Source organism: Lethenteron reissneri, chromosome 10 (genome assembly GCF_015708825.2).
Source record: "Lethenteron reissneri isolate LAM-NWPU_2019-01 chromosome 10, ASM1570882v1, whole genome shotgun sequence".
NCBI classification, from domain to species: Eukaryota; Metazoa; Chordata; class Hyperoartia; order Petromyzontiformes; family Petromyzontidae; genus Lethenteron; species Lethenteron reissneri.
In genome coordinates, this window is record NC_083788.1 from 3,062,031 (window position 1) to 3,073,779 (window position 11,749).

The 11,749-nt window shown below is 48.6% G+C and overlaps 2 protein-coding genes across 2 annotated transcripts; both read left to right on the forward strand.

The window, feature by feature from the left end:
• Positions 1 to 6,331: 6,331 nt before the first annotated feature.
• On the forward strand, positions 6,332 to 7,934 carry LOC133340759 (ubiquitin carboxyl-terminal hydrolase 36-like). Its single transcript, XM_061549142.1, has 5 exons — positions 6,332 to 6,440; positions 6,778 to 6,918; positions 7,120 to 7,220; positions 7,453 to 7,603; positions 7,797 to 7,934. The coding sequence occupies exons 1-5, from the start codon at positions 6,363 to 6,365 to the stop codon at positions 7,914 to 7,916; spliced, it is 591 nt and encodes a 196-aa protein (XP_061405126.1). The 5' UTR covers positions 6,332 to 6,362; the 3' UTR covers positions 7,917 to 7,934.
• An 88-nt stretch (positions 7,935 to 8,022) lies between these two features.
• LOC133340758 (uncharacterized protein DDB_G0284459-like) lies at positions 8,023 to 10,863 on the forward strand. The gene is made up of 4 exons (XM_061549141.1): positions 8,023 to 8,153; positions 8,662 to 8,762; positions 9,000 to 9,150; positions 9,350 to 10,863. The coding sequence occupies exons 2-4, from the start codon at positions 8,686 to 8,688 to the stop codon at positions 9,836 to 9,838; spliced, it is 717 nt and encodes a 238-aa protein (XP_061405125.1). The 5' UTR covers positions 8,023 to 8,153; positions 8,662 to 8,685; the 3' UTR covers positions 9,839 to 10,863.
• The last annotated feature ends 886 nt before the right edge of the window (positions 10,864 to 11,749 follow it).

Here is an 11,749-nt window from a genome sequence, read left to right on the forward strand (position 1 = left end):
GAGTTCAAATTCAAAGCAGATTCTGCTCCTTTATTTCAATTTCTATTCGAAGTAAAAAAAAACTATTATCACGCACAAATTAACTGAATAGTTTATTTATTATTCAGTAATAGAGGGTGTCAAAACGCAAAGATAAAATACAAACACAGGGGATATTTAGGGAGAACATTGATTCTTCGTCTCACAACAAACGAATAATTAGTCACAATTTTAATCCAAGCCTTCGAAGAAAAAAAAATCTTGAGAATTGCATGGAACTCCACCGAGCCGAGTCAGTGTTACACGCAGCATGCAGAGTGTCAGGCGTTAGGCACATGTCACCGAAACTTTGAGAATAAAGTTAACTTTTAAAATAAATAATGAAAACGTTGTAATGTAAGTGCCAAGATAAATTAAATAACCCCGTGTCTTAACTTTTGGGCCAACCTGTATAATAATGTGTAATTAATGTATACTGTATGGTAAATTCACGTAGAAGGGAAGTAATAAAATAATAAAACATAATAAAATACTTCTCACGACGTTTCAGCCACAACGCAAGCAGCCGTCCTCAGGTGAAGAACAGGTCTGTCGAGAAGACAGAGTCTGAATGACAACCCCAGGCTTGGAGCGTCTTTTTAAGCTGGGTTGGAGGGGGGGAAGAGCGCCTTGACAAAATAATTTGCATATCAAGAGGAATTTAGCATATTTATGGGAAATGCGTAGGAGGTGGGCTGGGGGGTTTCAAAGTCATATTATGCCCGTGCATTATGCAGGATTAGCAGCATCAAAAGGAGCGGGTAGGGGGTAGCATTAACAAAGGGAGGGAATGTCAAGGCGCTCTTCTTCCACCTCCAACCCAGCTTATATATATGCTAAATTCCTCTTGATATGCAAACTATTTTGTCAAGGCGCTCTTCCCCCCCTCCAACCCAGCTTAAAAAGACGCTCCAAGCCTGGGGTTGTCATTCAGACTCTGTCTTCTCGACAGACCTGTTCTTCACCTGAGGACGGCTGCTTGCGTTGTGGCCGAAACGTCGTGAGAATTATTTTGTTTTATTTTATTATTTTATTACTTCCCTTCTACGTGACTTTACCATACAGTATACATTAATTACACATTATTATTATCTGTAATTAATGTAAAGAACCAAAAACATGAATCCCTGCAGTCACGAAAGCTTTAAATCGAAATGTATACTGTATGATTAAATATATAACAGATGACGTTTCAGGCACTGGCCCTGCTTCAGAGCACGACACAGTCCTTCATGACGTCGCTAATAAGAGGCTGGCCCAAAAATCAGGACACATCGGGTTATAATTGTGTTAACAAATAACAGATTGTTATTTAGTTCAAGATTAATGCACGAAATATCTTTTAAAATTAAGTTAATATCTTTAAAAAGTTTACAGCTGCCTTCTTTTGCATACGTAACGACGAACTGAACTCGTTCGTCTTTAGTCAATGGCCTCTTCTTCATAGACTATTTGGCGAGTTAAAGTGAGTTTGGGGTTCCTTTAAAAATAGATTATGTTTATATATTTGAGACATTTGATGCAGGTTGTCCATCGGGTCGTGGACTCAAATTGTATTTCTTTTGGTGATAAAATAGTCCCACGTGTGTTGGGATCCAAGTGAAGATGGGAGGAGTAATTGTGGATGTGTTGACTGCGTTGCTGTGGCAGGACCCAACCACGACTGTGGCGTGCGGAGCAGAGGGCACCTCGTCCGGCAACGACCTCACGGTCTTGGCCCCCACCTCGTCCAACGAGGTGCTGGCGGCGGCTGACGAGAGGCTCTGCTCCCAACCCAGCTGCCTTCCCCATGGCCTGCCGGAACCCTCCCCGGTGCCAGCCACAGCACGAGAAAACATCAGCGTGTCTGTGCTGCCTGCACCCCAAGGTGAGTGTGCGACCACGCGACCTCGCGACCTCGTGGCCTCTCATTAGGGTGGCGGCCACCAATGCATGGGCCGCTTTGGAGCCACTGCTGTTGCCGTTCACGAGTAACACGAGGAGCTCAAAACACCTATCAGTCAACGTGACAGGCGCATCATATTTTTCGCTACATTGAGATTTAAACTTTAATGTGGAGCAACATCTTTCTGGTCAAGAGTAGCAGCACGGGTGCTGCTGGTTGGGGCTACTGAACAGTGCCATGTTAAACTTTCGTGGAAAATGTAGAGCCGTGTGTTTGTCCCAAGTACAAAATGTGATCGCTGTGCTTCTTCTTCTTGCAGATGATGACCCCCGCGAGGGATCCCGCGGGGCTGTGCCCGGGACCCCCTCCCCGGATGAAGCCCGAGGCGCGGCGCGGGTCGCCGTGCCGGAGCTGACGGGAGCCGCGCAGGCGGCGGCGGGGCCGCGTCTGGGGGCGGAGCCTCAGGTGAGGGGGCGGGGCCCCGGGTGGCGGGCGGGGCGGGGCCCGCTGGCGCCACTCAGCCAATCACAACGCTGGGAGTGCACGGGGGGGGTGGGGTCCTTACAAAATAATGATAGGCGACGTTTCAGGCAATTGCCCTTCTGCAGAGCACATTAATAGCTGTTGTCCCTTTCATAACGTCGCCTATAGAGGCTGGCCGACAAGTCAGGACACATGGAGTTATTATGTTTATTTGAACAAATAACAGGATTATTTTGTTATAGATAGTAATAATGATAATAGATACACTTTTAACTTCAAGAATACAAAATTCAAACGTTGTAATGTCAGTGGCACGATAAAGGAAATATCCCTCTGTCCTAACATTGGGCCACCATGTATAATGTGAAAAATAGATTCTGTATGTATATATTTCTGAGACATTTGATGCGGATTGCCCATCGGTTCATGGACTAAATTTGGATTTATTTTGGTGATAAAACAGTTCCACGTGTGTTGGGATCCCAGTCCAGATGGGAGGAGTAATTGTGGATGTGTTGACTGCGTTGCTGTGGCAGGACACAACCACGACTGTGGCGTGCGGAGCAGAGGGCACCTCGTCCGGCAACGACCTCACGGTCTTGGCCCCCACCTCGTCCAACGAGGTGCTGCCGGCGGCCGACGAGTGGCTCTGCACGCAACCCTGCTGCCTTCCCCATGGCCGGATGGAGCCCTCCCCTGTACCAGCCACAGAGAACATCAGCGTGCCGGTGCTGCCTGCACCCCAAGGTGAGTGTGCAATTACACAACCTCGTGACCTCTCGGTAGGGTGGTAGCCACCAAAGCAAGGCCGCTGTGCCACCACAACTTTTGCCATTCAAGAGTAACACGAGGAGCTCAAAACACCTATCAGTCAACGTGACAGGCGCATCACATTTTTCGCGAACTTTAGCTTGACACTTAAATGTGGAGAAAAATATTTCTGGTTAAGAGTAGCAGTACGGGTGCTGGCTGGGGCCACTGAATATCCACGCCAGCCCCATCGGCAGTGCAGCGCTCTGCGATGACGCCGGCTTTCGCCACCACCGTACCCTTTGTGCAGAGGACGACGACGGCATTCCAGCGGCACGGCTCTCGCTGTTTGCGACGGAGCGGCTGAACCTCCGGTGGGAGAGCGACGTGGGCAAGGGTGCCGGCCTGCGCAACCTGGGGAACACCTGCTTCCTCAACGCCACGCTGCAGTGCCTCGCCTACACGCCGCCGCTCGCCAACTACCTGCTGCTGCAAGAGCACTGCAGCACCTGTAAGTACCCTCCCCCCTGGCACTCTCGTTTACCCATGGGCTAGGTTATTATCACGGTTATTTTGGCTGATGTGAATTTCACACTTGATAAACTACTTCGTTGAACTATCATTCGTGGTCAGATCGCTTTTGAAGAAGCTAATAGCTCAGTCGGCTTTACCTGGTAGAATAAAAACATAGTTTAATTTGTGTATGTTTTTAAGTGGTTTGTTTGCCTTGCCTATATTTTGCACTCCTATTGTGTTTATGTATTGTTTGTTGTTGTAACCTTTTCACCCCGTAACATTATTGGACATCTGCAAAAAAAGAGCTCCATAGCTCATCGGATTCCTCCAGTATAAATTAGTAAATCAGTATTGTGTTTTTCATAAACACGTGCACACGTGGCGAACATGTTTTAATAGGCTGCACAGATTCAACTTGGGCTTATAAAGCATCTTGTGATGCAATTGGTACTTAGACGCAACATTAATTGCGATTGTTGCTGGTGCCAGGTTTCCTCGCATTTGTTGTTACTCCCCAGCTGGGCTGAGTGCGAGTGGCGTGCGCTGACGGATTGTGCCACCTGTGCCCTCGTTCGCAGGCCAACGGAGCGACTTTTGCCTGATGTGCGTCATGGAGTGTCACGTCGTCAGCACGTTCAACAACTCGCAGACAGTTCTGACACCCAGCGTCATCACTAACAACATCACGCGTGAGTCCCAATACTAAGTAATCGGCGCGATCCTTCGCCGTCTGTGTTCCAAATCCTTTGCACCGCTCCTTTTGAAATGACTGTTGGGGAGCTCTTGAAGGATGTCATCAGATCCTGTACCTGTCACTTTGTCCCCATGTCCATTTCTCTGCAGGCATCGCCAAACACCTGCGCATTGGGAGACAGGAAGATGCCCACGAGTTTCTGCGATACGTGGTCGATGCCATGCAAGCCTCATGCCTCTATGGCCACAGCGAGTGAGTACTGCGCGCCAGTCAACATGCGGCAGTCGTTCTGCAGTTTGGTACCTCACGGCTTCTTCTTGGTTTTCTGCACGATTGTACTTCAACGTCTGTGAAAAGCTACTCACACTTTTGTGTGAAAACCTGGGAGATGCAGATGACCGGCCCTTCTGACACCACGGTTCTTTGACCTTGGCCCTGACGTGGGCCATCTTTTGTTGGCGCATTTCACGTTGCCTATAAATACCGGGGGATACATTTCTCGAGGTCGGTGGCCCCTTCACATCATTCCTCGTGTTAACGGGCAGCACATGGCACGCTGGGCACAACAAAACTGCCGGGCAACAGCACCGCGTGATGGCTGCCAGCCTGCCCCCAGCTCTGTGGCTGTGCCGTGAAGGTGGCTGCCCTGTGCAGACGCTACCACGTTTGGTTGCTACAGAGCACGCGTTGCAGTGCTGAAGGGAGAGAGTGAATCGATAGCTCGGGCAATGGTGTAACTTTCACACATGCGTGTGCATCCGGTAAAGGTGCTACTGCTGCTGTAACCACCGTGTGGTGTCGTTGTCTGTGATTGGCAGGCTGGACAGATACACGGAGGCTACCACCCTCATTTACCAGATCTTCGGGGGTTACCTTCGTTCACGTGGTAAGTTTTGCGCACTCCTCTAGAAACTTGTTAACCGCGAACAGTAAGTGCACCATCACAGTGTAGACCTGCTCGCGTTGCAGCATTTACACTCACACACGTGCCACACGGAATAACCTTTTACCAGTTGGTGAAAAGTAGCGATTACCTATGTCAGTGGGGAGCGTGCATTTAGTTTGACTAAGACACATGTGACGTCCCTCCCTAATGTGTGTTTGCTTTGCAGTGGAGTGCATGCAGTGCTGCAATGACTCCAACACCTACGACACATGCCTGGACATCGCACTCTATATTAATGTAAGCAATGAGAAAACCATTTCTTAACAGTTATACATGTACATACGGTGCGAAGGAGGTTCAACATGCACACATCAACAACAACCGCCATTCGCCACTAAATGGCGATGATGTCACCATGGCACTTGTGCTAGGCTGAGTGCACTTTAAGGCCATGTGAAGTGTCGAACGCCTGCTGGCAGGTCACGGGACAGACCCAGGTGCCATGGATTGACTGAATGAGATGACTGGCTGATGTACTATCTGTGCCCCCTTCTGTGCCAACATACATCACGCAGACACATCGATCAGCCACTTAACATCCAAACACACTGCCAGTAGCGTGCATCATCTCGTTTATTGCGGTCGTACGATTTAATACAAGATGCGGATTTTCGGAGTTGCCGTCACAATACAATGTTTATGGAATGCTTCTTAAGGGTCTTCATTTGCCTTTCACTCTGTTGGGCAACAGAACTCATCGCATCTGGTGGAGGCGTTTGGGGAGTTTTTCAACGAGGAGATTCTGGATGAATACACCTGTGCAAGGTGAGCGGGCCGTCGTGTTTCGACACCCTGCAAACATTTGTCGCTTCAAAAGTCTGCAGATTAAATATATATCTCACGATAATATAAACAGAAGAATATTAATTATGATAAATAGTTTAGAACATAATATTAGTTTTACTAAAAAGTATTTTATAAATAATAATAAAAATTACTAAAATAATAGTAAAGAAAAAATTACAAGAAATGTCGTTTAAAAGTTGCCCTCATCGGTTGGGGAACGCGTGCAATGTCTGGCGTTGTTGTTGTCGTGCAGGTGCTGCTGCAAGGGGGAAGCGACGAAGACGATGGCTCTCCACCGCCTGCCCAACGTCCTCACCGTCTCCATCAAGCGGTACAACCTCTACGGCGTCAAGATCAACCGGGTAACGATTCTGCCCCTCCACATCGTTCGAATTAAATTACTTAATGACAGCCCTTTGTCAGTTCAACGCGGGAAAAAATGCCTCTCCATGTTGGAATAGGTCCGACAGATAGACTCGCCCCCCGTCATGTGACTGTAGAATTTCCACCACTTGCTCAGGGCTATGAACAGGAGATGAGCACCGTCTTCAACGCTCAAATTAGCGAGACATCACGACATCACTTTGACGTGTAACTGAGATGGTGCCCATCTCTGCTGCTCACCCCACCACCCCTGCCGTTTCCTCTCCTAACATTTGTCTCTGTGCACTGCCTCCCCCTCCTGTGCGCTGCCTGTAGAACATCACCTACCCGGAGCACCTGGACATGCAACCCTTCACCTCAACATCTCAGGGCGAGCCCGCGATCTACTCCCTGTACTCGGTGCTGGTGCACAAGGGAGCCGACTCAAACAGCGGCCATTATTATTGCTACAATAAGGTAATTCCATTCGTTACCATCAAACAATAACAACGCACATCTGCAATGCGCCCATAATGTTACAAATTTCTAATAGGGAGGAATAAATAAAACAGTCTTGCAACTAAATTTTTACTTAAAACTTTCGTGACTGCAGGAAATCATATTCTTTGGTTTTGTAAACATTGTAACCAAGTGTAGCTTTGTTTTAACGGTGCACAGATCAGCGATGGAAAATGGTGCCGGATGAACGACTCCATCATGCGGCTCGTCGACACCAAGGCTGCGATGAGTGAGCAGGCCTACATGCTCTTCTATATTCGGTAAGTCGCCTTCTCTCCCCTCCACTTTGACCTCCACTTACAACCGTCCCCCAGACAAGCTCACTGCACAGATATTGTCTTACGCGAGCAGCAGCAGTCTCCTTTCTAGGCAGTTGAGTTGTTCCGACTAATTTGGAGCTTAGCGGCTCGATGAGTGTCCGGCCAAACAGCTCAGCGGTGGAGCGAGCGGTGATGTTAACCGCAGTTTGCGATGTGTGGTGCGGGCATTCAGGTCCCCAGAATTGAATGCGCAACCAACAGACAGCTACCGCCCGCTGGAGCACGTCAAGGCGACGTCTAAGTTGTGCATCAAACGTTCCCACTCGGCGATGGAGACCCAGGACCTCGTCACTGAACAGCAGCTCTCTTCACCGGCACGCAAGGTAAAGGATGGTTTTGAAACGTTACCCCACGTGCGTGGAACTGGGAGAATGTACACCCTGGCAGTGCATAATTTTACATTACAGGAATGGTGAAGTACAGCAATCTTCTTGTTAATACTTTAGACCAGTTTTGTTTCATTCACTCAATGTCGAGCGGTTTGGACTTGAGCGCCCTCATCTTGTTTATCTGCAGAAACTCAAGATGGCGAACCACCCCAACGGGAACAACTGCAAGGGCGACAGCAAAAACAGCGGCAGCAGCAGCTGCTACCGGCAACGCCAGGCACGCAACAGCCGTGGCCGCCGCCGCTAGTCCCAGAGCATCCGCCACCACCACCACCCCGATCTCCAAGCAGCCAGTGCCAGTCCAACAGCAACCACCGCCACCGCCAGTTCCGCAGCAGCCATCGCCAGTCCCACAGCAGCCGCCGCCACCACTCTCATCTGACAGCAGCCGAAGCCAGTCCAACAGAAACCACTGCCATCGCCAGATCCACAGCAGCCACCGCTTGTCTTGGAGAAGCTGCCATCAGCACCACAGCAGCTACTGGTAAAGTCACGGAGATAGAAACATAATAAAAATAAATAATGATAAAAACAGTCCTGCAACTGTTCTTGCGTTTTGATGTATTTATGCAATTTCTACTTACAGTATTTACTTTATTTATTTGTATTTAGTGACTTGCTTAGCTTTCCTACACTTTTCACTCCTATAGGTTTATGTATTGTTTGTTGTAACTTTCTGACCCGCCCCTACTAGACATTTGTGAAAAAGAGCATCGTAGCTCATCAGATTGTTCCAGTCTAAATAAAAATTAAGATTTTGATTAAATTGGTCCAAGGTTATCGATGCAGTGATATGTTCAGGCAGACCGTACCGTAACTTCAACACCATCATAGCAACCGTAGCACGCTCTGCAGCTCTGACGTTGGTGTGATGCTCTTGAGGAACTTGTTGCCGAGAGGGTATCGTGTGTTGTTATTACATGAACGGAGAATGTTGGGTGCGGTTTTGTAAACATTGTAACCAAGTGTAGCTGTGTTTAAACTGTGCACAGATCAGCGATGGAAAATGGTGCTGTATGAACGACTCCATCGTACAGCTCGTCGACACCAAGGCTGTGATGAGTGAGCAGGCCTACATGCTCTTCTATATTCGGCAAGTCGCCTTCTCTCCCCTCCACTTTGACCTCCACTTACAATCGTCCCCCAGACCAGCTCACTGCACAGATATTGTCTTACGCGAACATCAGCAGCAGTGTCTCCTTTCTAGGCAGTTGAGTTGTTCCGACTAATTTGGAGCTTAGCGGCTTGATGGGTGTCCGGCCAGACAGCTCAGCGGTGGAGCGAGTGGTGGTGTTAACCGCAGTTTGCGATGTGTGGTGCGGGCATTCAGGTCCCCAGAATTGAATGCGCAACCAACGGACAGCTACCGCCCGCTGGAGCACGTCAAGGCGACGTCTAAGTTGTGCATCAAACGTTCCCACTCGGCGATGGAGACCCAGGACCTCGTCACTGAACAGCAGCTCTCTTCACTGGCACGCAAGGTAAAGGATGGTTTTGAAATGTTACCCCACGTGCGTGGAACTGCCCGGGGAGAATGTACACCCTGGCAGTGCATCATTTTACATTACAGGAATGGTGAAGTACAGCAATCTTCTTGTTAATACTTTAGACCCATTTTGGTTTCATTCACTCAATGTCGAGCGGTTTGGACTTGAGCGCCCTCATCTTGTTTATCTGCAGAAATTCAAGATGGCCAACCACCCCAACGGGAACAACTGCCGGAGCAACTGCAAGGGCGACGGCAGAAACAGCGGCAGCAGCTGCTACCGGCAACGCCAGGCACGCAACAGCCGCGGCCGCCGCCCCAAGTCCCAGAGCATCCGCCACCACCCCGATCTCCAAGCAGCCACTGCCAGTCCAACAGCAACCACCGTCACCGCCAGTTCCGCAGCAACCATCGCCAGTCCCGCAGCAGCCAATACCACCACCACCACATGTCTCGAAGAAGTCAGCGCCACAGCAGCCATCGCCAGTCCCGCAGCAGCCGCCACCACCCTCATCTCACAGCAGCCGTCGCCAGTCTTGGAGAATCTGCCATCAGCACCACAGCAGCTACTGCCACCGCCAGTCCTGCAACAGCCACCACCACTACAGCTTGTTTTGAAGAAGCCGTCTCCTCGCAGTCGCTGCCATTCTAACAACAGCCGCCACCACCCCCCAATCTCATAGCAGTTGCCGCTGGTCCAGCAGAAACCACTATCGTCGCCAAATCTACAACAGCCACCGCCTGTCTGGGAGAAGCCGCAGTTAGTACTACAGCAGCTGCCGTCACCGCCTGTCCCCCAGAAGCCACTTCCAACGCCAGTCCAACAGCAGCCACCGCCACTCTGGTCTCACAGCAGCCACCACCGGTGTAACAACTGGCACTCGCCCCACCGATAGTGGTTGGTGCCTGAATTCCACACGATCAAGTGGCTCACCCTTTGCTTCCTCTCAAATTCAAACTAATTTTGAGAGACATTTTAGGAAGGCACCAGGAAGCGGCTCACCATGGCGTCGCCGGTGCCCCAAAATGTACTCATCGCCAGCTCCACCATCAGCACCTGAAATCACTTGAACATCATTGGAATCACCTTGGACTCTACATTCTCACTCGACGACCACATTCTCTACAATAAAGAGTTCCAATTATTACCTCAGGGCCTTATGGCACACCTGTCCAATGCTGACATGGAAAACATTTAAAGCAACTCTAAACTCACAATCCACAACGACTTGAAAAACTCAGCATGAAAGCGCTTAAAATCACGCATGCATTCTGGGAAACAAGAGCCAAGATCCATGCAGCCGACACCAACCCATTACGGCTTGGAGATTCTGTTCATTACGAGATCAATCGTCAAGAGAGTTGGCCCCAGGAACGTTATTGTCATGGTGACCGTAAAATGAACCGTCCCATAACAAATGAAGACAAAAGTTGTGTTCCGCGCAACGTGAGGCTGGAGTGCGGTCTCAGTGAGGTCGTGCAAGGTATTCCCTACGGTTCTTGTCTCTGTTCATTTGAAATGTGGGGCATTATTTTGCGTTGTGTCGGGGATTTAAAAAGTCACCGCTGTTGCAAAGTATTTATTTATTGAACTATGAATACGTCGGCATTTTTTATACTACATATCTGTTAAATCTTTACTTAAAGCTTTCGTGACTGCAGGAATTCATATTCTTTGGGTCTTTCGGTAAAGCCACGTAGATAGAAAAAATAATCAAAATAATAACAATATCTCTAAACCTTTATATACAGCCTGCCTCGGCAGATTTCCCCCTCTTTTTTCACCTCAAGACGATTGCTTGTGTTGCGATCGAAGCGTTGTGATATTGTTATTATTTTGATAATTGTTTCTATCTACGTGGCTTTACCGAAAGACTCAAAGAAGACATATCTGTTACTTTGTTTTTACGTACGGGGCGTGCACATTTCAATGGACACGCTAAACCGTAGCGCCAAAACGTTAACACGTGAAATGTACGGATAAATTATTAACTTTATCAAGCACTTTATTTCCATGGACCATGATGCCTCCAGAAACAGCGGTTTCTGAACTCGTGAATGTAGATCGGTGACAATTCGGTCTCCTCAGGGCTTTTATCGTTTGTACAAAAGCAGCTCAAAGTGTGGGAAGGGAAGCGAGATTAATGTTTTCCAGAGATTTTGTCTACCTCGTTTTGTATTTGCACTTGACATCAATATATACTTGTCGTGATAAACACTGGTCTCGCTTCCATTTCTTACTTTGCCATCGCAGTGTGTGTGTATGTATATGTCTGTGTGTGGGTGTATGTGTGAGTATGGGTGTGGATGTGTGTGCATGTGTTTGTTTATGTGTGCATGTATGTGTTTATGTGTTTATGTGTGTATGTATGTGTGTATGTATGTGCATGTGCTCGCTAACAGTACTTGCCCCAACAGCCTGATTGTCCATACGGGGGTTCTTTGTCTTTGTATGTCTGTGTGTTGATGGGTGTGTACGTGTTTGTGTGCGTGGATGCGCGTGTGTGTATGTTTAACTTCTTTAGCACCACACACAGCCAACCGTGCTAATCTGAGGTGTGGGGGAACGACAACAAACTAAACACAAAAAGCAG